Consider the following 11,935-nt stretch of genomic DNA (forward strand, 5'->3'; position numbering starts at 1 on the left):
GCCCCAGCTCCTGAGAGATAGGATTGCAGGCACACTAGCTTAAGCCCAGCTTGGTTTTGCTTTTATTACAATTCAAATTCATTAACACTAAAAGCCCGTATGATTTCACACATTAATTTCCGTTTTTCGTTATTACAAAACAAAGAAGCAAAATTGTGGTATCCAATACAAAAATCCTATTTAAGATAATCTCGTCAAGAAAAAAAAAGTTATCTCCCTAGACTAGCACAGAACCCGGATCTCAGCCCAACAAGCAACCCTTTTCTCCAGCAGTTACTATTTTGTCACTCCTCCTTCTTCTTTTGAAAGGAGGAAGAAAAAAACCGAAGGCACAGTTCACTCAATTAGATATGGAGAATCCGTCTAGACACTTTAACTGTCTAAACTGCAGCCCAACGCAGGTTCCAAGAAACAGAAGCCACACAGCTCCGCTTAGGCTTTTTAAACGAAATCACCTGCAACTCGGCTGGCGGCATCGAAGAGCTGAAGATGCCCAGGTTTCCGGAGCAACAGCCTAGCGTCATCTAGCTCCGCCCCCGGTGCCTTTCCCGCCAAAGGCCGTTACCACCGCGGAGCATGGTGGGACAGGGTTGCAGGCTAGGTTTCACTCAAATCTTTTTAAAGCGCCGAGCTGCTTCCAGAGAGGGTTTACCCCTGAGGAGACCGACTATCCTGGACTCAACAGGGATTGGTAGTAACCCCTCTAACCAGAGTATGTGATTTCTACCAAACGTCTGGCCGCTCCACCAGCCAATCATCCCATAAGCCCAGGACGCGAGGGACTTTTTCCCCTCCGTGCGGAGGGTGACGTCGCGCGTGCGCGAGCGTACTTCTCAGCACCCGTTACGCTCGTGCGCGTGCGCACTGAGATGGAATAGCCGCTTCCTCCGGCTTCTCTTCCTCCCCCTCCCCCCCATATCAGTGCGCCGAGCTGATAAAGGCGCCATTTTGGACCGGCCGCGGGAGACGTGGTGCCGCTGAGGGCTCGCTCTGCCGTACGCTAGGCTTGGTGGGAAGGCCTCTTTTCGAGTCCGCGCTTTTCGTCGCCGCCATGTCAGGAGGTGGTGTGATTCGTGGGCCGGCAGGGAACAACGACTGCCGCATCTACGTGGGTAACCTACCTCCAGATATCCGAACCAAGGACATTGAGGACGTGTTTTACAAATACGGCGCTATCCGCGACATCGACCTGAAGAACCGCCGCGGGGGACCGCCCTTCGCCTTCGTTGAGTTCGAGGACCCGCGGTGAGGCAGCGTGGGGCTTGCGGCCTTGAGGCGATAGGCTGGAGTAGTTGGGGAAGGCTCCGAGGCCTTAACATAATGGGGGAAGGAGGGGTTCCGAGGCTGGGAGCGAGGCGCTATCGCCCCTGCAGGAGTCGAGTAAGGAGCCGAGTCGGCGCGTTGTCTCCCGTGGCTGGCCGCCTCGGACGTCCCCAGAGCCCATGCGCAGCCCCGGAGCGGGAAACTGAGGCGCTGAGGGCTGGCGTGGTGGTCGGGAGTCTGCCCGGCGTGTTTCTGGGTGGGGGAGGGGCCGGTCCTATTATGCAGCGCATGTGGGCTCTGGCACCGTGGGTGCGCATGTGCGCTGTCCGCGGGTTCCCGAGTGAGTTAGCTTTGCCAGCGGCTCCCTCCTCATCCCCTTTGCTTTCTGTGATCACACGCAGAGACGCAGAAGATGCGGTGTACGGTCGCGACGGCTACGATTACGACGGCTATCGACTGCGGGTAGAGTTTCCTCGAAGCGGCCGTGGGACCGGCCGAGGCGGCGGCGGGGGTGGAGGCGGCGGAGCCCCGAGAGGCCGCTATGGCCCGCCATCCAGGCGGTCTGAGAACAGAGTGGTTGTCTCTGGTGAGTTGACTTCGTGCGGGTTAAAATTTTCCCCGCGTGACTGGTTTGAGAACTGCAAGTTTCTTTTTTCTTTTTTTTTCTTTTTTGTTTTGTTTTAAACACGGGGCCTTAAACTACTTCGGTCTTTGGGGTGTATTTAGTAAATAAAGATTACTGTGGTGGTGATTTACCCAAATTAGGTTGCAGTACTAGCCTATGAAGATCCTTTACAAATAAATTTGGACGCTGGATCTGACTCTTACCAGCTCTTTACCTGGAAACACTTAAGTACAATCATTAAGTATTTTAAAATAATCTTTGTTCTAATGTACTTTACACATTTAATGTGGGATAGGATAAGTAGTATTAAATTGGAGGGAATCACTTTTTCAGGACTGCCTCCGAGTGGAAGCTGGCAGGATTTAAAGGATCACATGCGTGAAGCAGGTGATGTATGTTATGCTGATGTTTACCGAGATGGCACTGGTGTCGTGGAGTTTGTACGGAAAGAAGATATGACGTATGCAGTTCGAAAACTGGATAACACTAAGTTTAGATCTCATGAGGTAGGTTATACACTTATTCTTTTTTTTGGCCAGAATTGGATACAGTTTTCTTAACAGTGGAATTTGAAGGTAAGGATACAGGCAAGGGTGTCCGAGTAAATTACCAGAGACCTGGTCTGTCTTTGTATTCATTCAGCTTGTCTGAAGACAGGTGGAAGCTTAGATCTTTCAATGGAAAGTTCTGTCTATCCAATAGGGAGAAACTGCCTACATCCGGGTTAAAGTTGATGGGCCCAGAAGTCCAAGTTATGGAAGATCTCGATCTCGAAGCCGTAGTCGTAGCAGAAGCCGTAGCAGAAGCAACAGCAGGAGTCGCAGTTACTCCCCAAGGAGAAGCAGAGGATCACCACGCTATTCTCCCCGTCATAGCAGATCTCGCTCTCGTACATAAGATGATTGGTGACACTTTTTGTAGAACCCATGTTGTATACAGTTTTCCTTTACTCAGTACAATCTTTTCATTTTTTTTAATTCAAACTGTTTTGTTCAGAATGGGCTAAAGTGTTGAATTGCATTCTTGTGTAATATCCCCTTGCTCCTAACATCTACATTCCCCTCATGTCTTTGGTAACTTGTATTTTAAGTGATGTCATAGACAGGATTGTTTAAATTTAGTTAATTTCCATGCTCTTCAGACTGTGATATTATGTAAATGTCTATTCTGCTCTGGTTTGTGTGAAATGGGATGTTGGGGGTGTTTGTGGTTATCTTACTTGGGGAAGTTCTTATGTTTATCTTGCTTTTCATGTGTCTTTCTGTAGACATATCTGAAGAGATGGATTAAGAATGCTTTGGATTAAGGATTGTGGAGCACATTTCAATCATTTTAGGATTGTCAAAAGGAGGATTGAGGAGGATCAGATCAATAATGGAGGCAATGGTATGACTCCAAGTGCTATTGTCACAGATGAAATTGGCAGTATTGACCTTATACTAAAAGGCGAGGGTTAAAAATTTATCTACTTTAAAAGACTTGCAAACATCTTATGCAGTTAACTTCAGCTACAATTGCTTTGCTTTTTAAAACCTTGGCAATTGTGGCAAAATTGCCCATTTTGTCACAGTTATTTGCTCCCTTCCCCCCTTTTTGTTTTAATAGGGACTAATGTGGGAAGAATGGCTAATTTGTCACAGTGCTTAGTTACAACTGTTAATGTGTGGCCTGCTGTTGGTGTACATGTGGGTACAGGGTGTCTATTTCCAAACAGAGTATAATATCAATACTGCTAAATCTGCATGTCCTCTGTGTGACTGATAGAGCGTTGTTATTTCATTTTTTAAAGACAAAATGACAGCAAAATAATAGAATTCCAACGTATTAGTGTAGATAATCTAGTTGGGAGTATTATAAGTCTCCCTTTCCCTTTTAATATTCATAATTGACTCATGTTTAAGACACTTTTAATTTACAAGCTAAATTGCAGATGGGAGCAATAGATATAGTTTAGATTTAGGTGGGTAGTAATACCAGTAAACTTCAATTACATAACTTTGCAACCACAAAACCTGTGATACCTGTACAGTAACAAATGTTGGCATTATCAGTTGAACTGTAAATATAAAGTGCTTCTTCCAGTTAGTCTCTATAGTGATTAAGTTTCTAAAATTTATCTGAACACCAAACAGAAACTTGTTTTGGGGAATTTGATAGTTATTGATGTACATCTGTAAACTGATGACAGACATAACTCATCATTCCCCAGAAACCTTTTTTGGTTACAGTATCTAACATTTTGCCTCCTCTTTTTTGGTTTTGCTGGTTATAAAGGTTTGGATTGGAGAGGGCTCACTGGATCCCAATCCTTGGAGCTGGATCATTGGATTCAAATCATAATGTGGATAGGATAGGGAGGATGAATTACCAGGATTCATGGAGCGGGATCAGATTACCAGGAACATAGGAGTGGATTCCTTCCTGCCCCAACCAAACCGCATTCGTGTGGATTTTTTTTTCATTCAACTTAATTGGCTATTCCAAAGAATTTTTTTCCTATTTTTGACGATTGGAGCCCTTAAGATGCACGATGGAATTGTGTTTTGCATTTTTTGGTAAAAGGAGCAAAGCGAGGACCTGGAGATATACGCTGGAGCAATCTCCTTGGAAGGATTCAGCACGAGTAGATGGTAAACATTTAAAGGGGAAAGGGGGGGTTTGTTTGAAATAGTAAATCAGTAAGTCACTTCTAAATTTAAAGAAAACAAAATTGGAGTTGAAGAATAAGTAGGTTTCCAATTGGCTATTGCCGTTTTTCTTTGAAAAAATAAACATTTTTTAAAAAACGATGCATGGTTGTCCTTTTTCCTCTTCATGTAAAATTTTGACTGGGTAACTAGTGTATCAATTATTTAATTTGATAAAGTTCTGATTCTGTTTATGTGTTAGTAAATTAAAGATTCTAATCTAATAAATGATAACTGTCTCTGTTGTGGAAGTCTTAAAGAGGGTAATAAACTGAGTGTAAGGCAAGTCACATATGATACGTAACAATTGTGTAGGGGGTAATGGTCTGGGAAGTAATCTTTCATATTTTGCTAAAGGATGATTAAGAACAGTTGCTATTTATTTTGGTAATGCTATAGACAAAAATGGGCTTTTGTACAAAGTTGGTAGTTAATTTTAGCTTTGAGATAGTCATTTGAGATTCCATGTGGAACTCAATTCAGTATTAACATTAGTCAAAGTATTAGAATACAATACAGATTTCTTTTCTGGACAGTATGCTGTCAAATTCACTGCTTATTGGGTAAATCAATACATTGTAATTGTAAATCTTTTCAGCTATAGAGTATTATGTCCCCAAACTGTGTTAAGTCAGCAATTATATCTTAGTCTACTATTGTATCTCTGATAACCCCTTGAAGCTGCATTTTCATCTTGCTTGGATTGGAGAATGGGAATTTCATTTAAAATGCCAAGCTTGTGAATTTTCTTCCTGGTTAGAATAAATAAACCACTTTTTCAAAACCACAATAGAAATATCTAGATCTTTAACTTTCCTGGAGTTATTGACTGAATATGAGATTACTCAAATGTAATGTAAAATGAAGGGGAGACCAGGAATTTTGATAGTGAATGAAATGGGTTTCAAGAATTGAGATCTCAACCTGTTCATTTTAATGACCCTATAGGCTGTCCTGAGAGAAACTAGGTTTTCACTTTTAGTAAAGTTGCTGTGTTTCAGAATTAAAGTACAACTAAAGAATGTGAAATTAGCATAATTAAACATGGTATAATTGGAAATGTGAAGTGTTCTTAAATACATTGTATGATCAGGAAAATTCCTTTCAAATGTTTCCCCCCTCCAGAGAGTCTCACTCTGCTCTGGTTTAGACTTTCATAGATCTCATGCTGGGCTCAAAACTCCAAAGTATATCCACTCCCAGATTCTGGGATAAGATACTGAGCCACCATGTCTAGTTTATTACTAAAATAATATTTTAAAGTTAAAGCAAATATGGGTTTTATTTTAAATGCTTTGAAAATGGGACTGAGAATGGCCTCTGTTTTAAGTAGTTCAGCCAGAGATTGAAATGCTTTACTGTAGGCTTGTGTTTGAACACCAGAGAGCACAGTATTTGTAAAAGGTACAGTAGGTTTTAAGACAGGAAATAGGGCTGTCCGTTTTGGAACTACAAATACTACTTTGATTTCCATCCCTCCCCTTCTCTGTTCCCTTAGGATATTGTAGGGAACCTATGATTAGTTTTTCTAACCAAGAAAGCACTTAAATCTCTTTAAGCAAGTACTTAAACATCTGATTGAATAACCCAACTTGCTGTTCAGCTCATCCTACTGGAGACAAAGGTAAGAAACATTTTCTGATACCTAGTTTGGGATATGGACTGTAAGAAAGTTTGTAATAATTTGCTCCTGACTTGCAATGTAATTTTCCTCCTCTCAGCTTTATATTTTTAACAATTTTGAGTGTATAAATCTATCCATCTCAATTCTGGAGTTGAATATGGTAAAATCTGTTTTTAGTTTTGTGAGCCATGCTTTTGTAGGGCTGGTGCTATTTTCAGCTTTCTGTGGTCAAGGTCAACTTTTGGTGTTTGCCTTTTTACTTTGTATATGAAATTTGTAGTGAAATTACAAATGAAATAAATTATATGTATTTAAATAGTATTAAAAGGAGAGAAAGTACTAGACTGAGTTCTGTTGTAACAACCACTTGTGGCTTATTTCCATCATGATTTGAAGACAGATTGACAACCCACAATACCTGGATACCACAGATTGTTTTTATTGAGCCAACTGAATGTAAAATCTGGCCAGAATAAATGCCTTTATTGTGTAATTCGTGTAAAAGTCAAATAGGCATTGTTGAAGGTGTTTTATATATATAAAGTATATGTGATAAGATCTTCATGTAAAGTCTAAACAACCATGAATCCCAAATATATCTCTAGTTTGGGTGGGCAAGGAGTTGTAGATTTGTACTAGTACTGCAAAGGATTAATGTTGCTATCTGTAATTTTGGGAGTGAATAAAAAGCTGTTACTTTGGAACCTTTATTGAAATTTAAGTTCTCCATCCTTTTAGACTGAATCAGGTGATAAAAGGTGTCACCCACACAGTTTATTCCATAAGTATATAGTAAACACTGTAGCAGACTTACTCTGCAGAAAGTTTGATTATTGAATAAATAGTGAAATAATGAATAGTGAAATATTTTTACCTTAGAGCAAAGACAAACATCATACTTGGCTGGGTTTTAGTTTTGAAAGCTCTATTTGACAGTCCAGAATTTGGTTGTGCTTGTAGTGATCAAAGGAAGTCTTGTTGCTTCATAGTAGACAGGAGTAAGAGAATAGATAAGATGGATATCTAGTGCAGTTAATTCAGAGGCAGAGGAAGAATACTTACTGTGTGATGAGTTAAACCTAGGTCATCAGTGTTTTATCACTGAGCTGCAACTTGAGACTTAATGTACAACATTTGCATAGTGTCAGTGAGTTACACAGGAAGAAGTAATGCATGACTTTTGTGAGGTTACCATTTAGGTGTATAATAGCTATGCTATCAACATAAAAGGGGATCTACAAATGGAGAGGCTTAAAGGATACTATGAGAAACATGACTGTAGTGTCTGTCACCTGATTGTCTTAATTTTCAAGTATTTTTGTTAAGTGATAGGGAAAACTCAGTTGGCCACAAGAGGGAGCTCTTCCACAAAACCCACCCATGAAATAAGTTTTACTATAGTGCCATTTACAATATTTGATCACCTACGTTGTTGGTTGGTTTGGGTAAGTTTTCTGCCTGTAATCATGAACAGGCCCCTTTAAACTTCTGTGTCCATGTAGGTTTTGAATAGTGGTGGTACTGAACCTTTATAAATTAAAAGTAACAAGAGGAAGTAGTATACTTTTAGAGCTTTTTCAATGGCAGATTTAGGAGTGATGTTTCAGTATTGCTAATGAACTTTTAAAGATAATCTGCACCCAAAAACCAGTCAGGTTAGCTAAGTTGAATGTAGCCAGTGTGCTGTGATCAAAAGTCAATACCATTTCCTTGACCTTTACCTACTGAAATTTTAAGAGCTGGAGATTACTGAGAATGAAAGTTGGTTACCATTAGCTTCTTTGTCTCAGTTTTATATTTTTGCCACACCTCATCCCCTGCCAAGACCAAACACAAAGCCCACAGACTTAATGACACAAAGTTGTCACCTTTTAAGAATAAAATTTGGCTGTGAGAGCACCCAAAACTTAAAACTTGTAAGTGGACAAATTATTTTTGCGGTTGAGAAGACATTGATCGGTTTATATATAACAAGTATTTCCTGCCTAAGTTGTGTGGGAGGCTACACAGGGCTACAAGTTTGAACAATGTATGGTTATATATACCAATAAACAACATTTGGATGGGCTTTTGTAAGATTGCCACTAGGAGGCCAGCTGGGTCTATAGTGAGACCACATGAAAGGCATTCTGAATTTGTACTTTTTTTTTTTTTTTTTTTTTTAAGATTTATTATATGTAAGTACACTAGCTGTCTTCAGACACACCAGAAGAGGGCATCAGATCTCATTACAGATAGTTGTGAGCCACCATGTGGTTGCCAAGGTTTGAACTCGGAACCTCTGGAAGAACAGTCAGTGCTCTTAACCACTGAGCCATCTCTCCAGCCCAGAATCCATACTTTTTAATCATTCTTTTAGTAAGCCTATATCTTTGTCTTAGGTATATACTGCCCTTTTCCTATTTACCACTCTGATATCCCTTGATAAACTCCAGCTTTGCATTAAACACAGATGATTCTCTTAATAAAAAAGGGACTAGGTTTATGCAAAGCATTGAAATATTAGAGGACCTTATGAGTTAAGTTAGGGGTTACTTTCAGGCCAGAGCAATTAGGGATGAGTTGCCTCATCAGTCAAAGAAACCTAAAAGGGCCCTTGAAGTCCTTTGCTTACGTATACTTACTTTTATCAATAACATTAGTATGTCATAGACATTTTAGCCACAGAATACTTAAGAGTGATTTCACCTTTTAAGGTTAGAAATGTAAAATGTACAGTAGACATTGTTACAACTAAAATAGCCTTTTCCTCCTCTCTGAAGTTGGCAAAGTAATAACTTTCAGAAAGATAATAGCCAAGTTCATCTTTGCCTCAATGCCACCATGCCTATTGACTTGACCTAGACTAGTTCTTGGGGGTTCATTTTGTTTGGGATAAGGTCTCTGTGGCTGGCATCAATTTGAAATCCTCTTAGGTGTGAGGATTATACAAGTTGCCTCATCTGGTTGCTGAAGTTAATAGAAATTGTTAGGTAAATTTGCCGTACATTTTCATTTTTAAATTTATTTTATAAGTACACTGTAGCTATCTTCAGACATCAGGAGAAGGCAACAGATCCCTTTACAGATGGTTGTGAGCCACCATGTAGTTGGTGGGAACTGAACTCAGGATCTATGGAAGAGCAGTCAGTGCTCTTAACCACTGAGCCATCTCTCCAGCCCTTACCTCACATTTTCACTTGATATTCCAGCATCCTTTTCTGTATCAAGGTCTGTTACTGATGTATTCTACCTGATTTCAGTGATAAGCCTTTATCCCCACTGTCAAACATGGCCTTAAAACGTCACTCTGATAGTCTTTGATATCTTGCCTTTCCTTTAAGATTTATGTACATGGGTACACACCCCCGCTGTCTTCAGACACACCAGAAGAAGGCATTGGACCCCATTACAGATGGTTGTGAGCCACCATGTAGCTGCTGGAAATTCAACTTAAGACCTATGGAAGAGCAGTTCTCTTATCCACTAAGCCATCTCTCCAGCCCACCTTTCCTTTTTTTTTTTTTTTTTTTTTTTTGTCACCGTTAAATCATCCCCCTTTGACATATGAATGCTAACCTTAACCTTAGGTTTTGCTTTTGTGGGTCACTTATTTCATACTCTTCCCCGTTAGTCTTAACCGATTCTAAACATTTTTTTCCTTGGGTGTTTTTTTTTTTTTTTGAGGCAGGATTTGTCTGTGTAGTCTTGGCTGTCCTGGAACTCAGCTCTAGATTAGGCTGGACTCCAAATCAAGATCCACCTGCCCTCTGCTTTCCAAGTGCTGAGATTAAACGCTTGTACCTCCCCTACTTCAAAACTTATGGTCCTCGAAAGTTCAGCTCAGGTTATTGTTGATCTTTAAAAATCAGCATGCTAAACAAGCCTTTTGAATTAAAAAAAAAAATTTATGTGCATGGGTACATTCCTTGTATGCGTGTCTCTGTACCATGTGTACATTGACTCTGGAGGCCAGAAGCAGGTATAGGATCTACTGAGAGTTACATGTGAGCCTCCATGTGGGTGCAGGTAATCCCAGATAACTCTGGAAGAGCACAGTACTTTAAAATGCTGATCCATCTCTAGCACTTGCTAAACACTTAGTTGTACGTTTTTTCTCCAAGATTTATTTTAAAAGACTTACGAGTGTTCTGTTAGGAATATCAGAAGAGGGAGTCAGATTCCATCACTATGGTTGTGAGCCACCATGTGGTTCTGAGAAATGAACTTGGGATCTCTGGAAGAGCAGCCAGTGTTCTTAGCTACTGAGCCATCTCTTCAATCCCTGTTTTATTTAATGTTTTTTATGTTAGTGTTCATGCTTTGGGGTTTTAGTAATTGTGTATTCCAAGAACCAAATGCAATTCTGATGAAGGTTTAAGTTTGACAGGAAATGATAAAAAGTGGTATAGACATCTTATTTCCTAAGCTGTTGATTGACTGAGTAGATTAAAGTATTTTACTAACAATTGGGTCACATCTCAACTGTCCTGATGGCAACAAGCCAGGATTGGTATTCCAGAGCCTCAGATAAGAATGTCTTGAATTCAAGATCATCATGAGCTAGCTATACAGTGGGACCCACTAGTAGGTGGTCCTAATTTGATATCTGTAATTGCAGCTCTAGGAAGTTAGGGCAAGACAGACAACAGACAAATAACAGTTATCTTTTGGGTGTTTGTTTTTTATTTGTTGAGACAGTTTATATAGTGCTTGCTATACTGGAACTCTGTAGACCAGGCTGGCCTTGAACTCCAGATCTGCCTGCCCAGTTCTGGGATCAAAAGCATGTTCCACCATGTCTAGTGACAGCTTATTTTTAAGAAGTCAAAAAGCTAAGTAGTTCTATTAAGTCTCATTTTCTCATTTTTCCCCAACTTTGATTCTTACAGAGGAAGTCTTGTGAATTTCGTGGCCCTTCCTCAGAATTCTTGCAGATTCCTTGGTATTTTTCTTTTTGTTGGATTTGAATAGGTATCTTTACAGCAATTCATACATTAGACATATAAGGTTGTATGGAGGTTGGAAAACTTCAGGATCCTGGCACTAGTTTTCAGGCTAATAGAACAAGAACAAACTTAGGTATTCAACTTAAAGCCACACAACCCGGAATACAAATATTTAACTCATACTCAAATCACAGCAGCCCATTCTTTTAACTTACATTCTTCCATCTGATTGGAAAGATGGTTCAGTGGTCAAGAGCACTTAATGCCCATCCAGAGGGCCTGCGTCTGCCTGTAACTCCACTTCCAGGAGATTTGAGACCCTGTTAGGGCATACATAATGAAACCATGTACTGGGCATGGTGATAGTAGTAGATGAGATGGGTCTCTAAGCTCCTGGACAGGCTTGTCCACATAGTGAAGTTCAGGATAGCTGGAACAGTGAGCCTCTAAAATAAATCACTATTCCTGGGTTAGTTAATAGCTGAAGAATTTTTTTGAACTAATGGCACCCCTGCTTTTTGCCTGTTTATATCACGTGTATTCATTAAATGCATTTTCTTTAGTTTTCATGTGTATTTGCTCTTTGCCAACTATGTGGCTCTTGGAGGTCTGTTTTAGGCATCTCCTTAAAATATTTTTTTTAATGTATGTCAGTGTTTTACCTCTGCATGTTTGTGTGTCACATGCATGCTTGGAATCCTTGGAACTGGTAGTCCTGTTGTAGAGTCATGGATGGTTTTGAGTAAGACCTGTTTTTAAATTTTCTGCATTTCTTCCAAGATGCCCAGTTACACCAGTATGCACAACA

General features: G+C 40.2%; 1 protein-coding gene across 3 annotated transcripts; it reads left to right on the forward strand.

Moving 5' to 3' along the window:
• Positions 1-935: 935 nt before the first annotated feature.
• Positions 936-6,548, forward strand: SRSF1 (serine and arginine rich splicing factor 1). Of its 3 annotated transcripts, none has more exons than XR_013975149.1 (6): positions 936-1,245; positions 1,665-1,849; positions 2,222-2,394; positions 2,591-2,777; positions 3,156-4,518; positions 6,074-6,548. XR_013975149.1 is itself a non-coding variant. In XM_080922499.1 (5 exons), exons 1-5 carry the CDS (start codon positions 1,052-1,054, stop codon positions 3,176-3,178), a joined length of 762 nt encoding a protein of 253 aa, XP_080778625.1. In that variant the 5' UTR covers positions 936-1,051; the 3' UTR covers positions 3,179-6,548. The 3 variants fall into 3 exon arrangements, 1 of the variants encoding a protein (XP_080778625.1); XR_013975150.1 differs by having other exon boundaries at positions 3,156-3,274; positions 4,163-6,548; XM_080922499.1 differs by having other exon boundaries at positions 3,156-6,548.
• The last annotated feature ends 5,387 nt before the right edge of the window (positions 6,549-11,935 follow it).

The sequence above is a fragment of the Micromys minutus genome (genome assembly GCF_963924665.1).
Source record: "Micromys minutus genome assembly, chromosome: 10".
NCBI classification, from domain to species: Eukaryota; Metazoa; Chordata; class Mammalia; order Rodentia; family Muridae; genus Micromys; species Micromys minutus.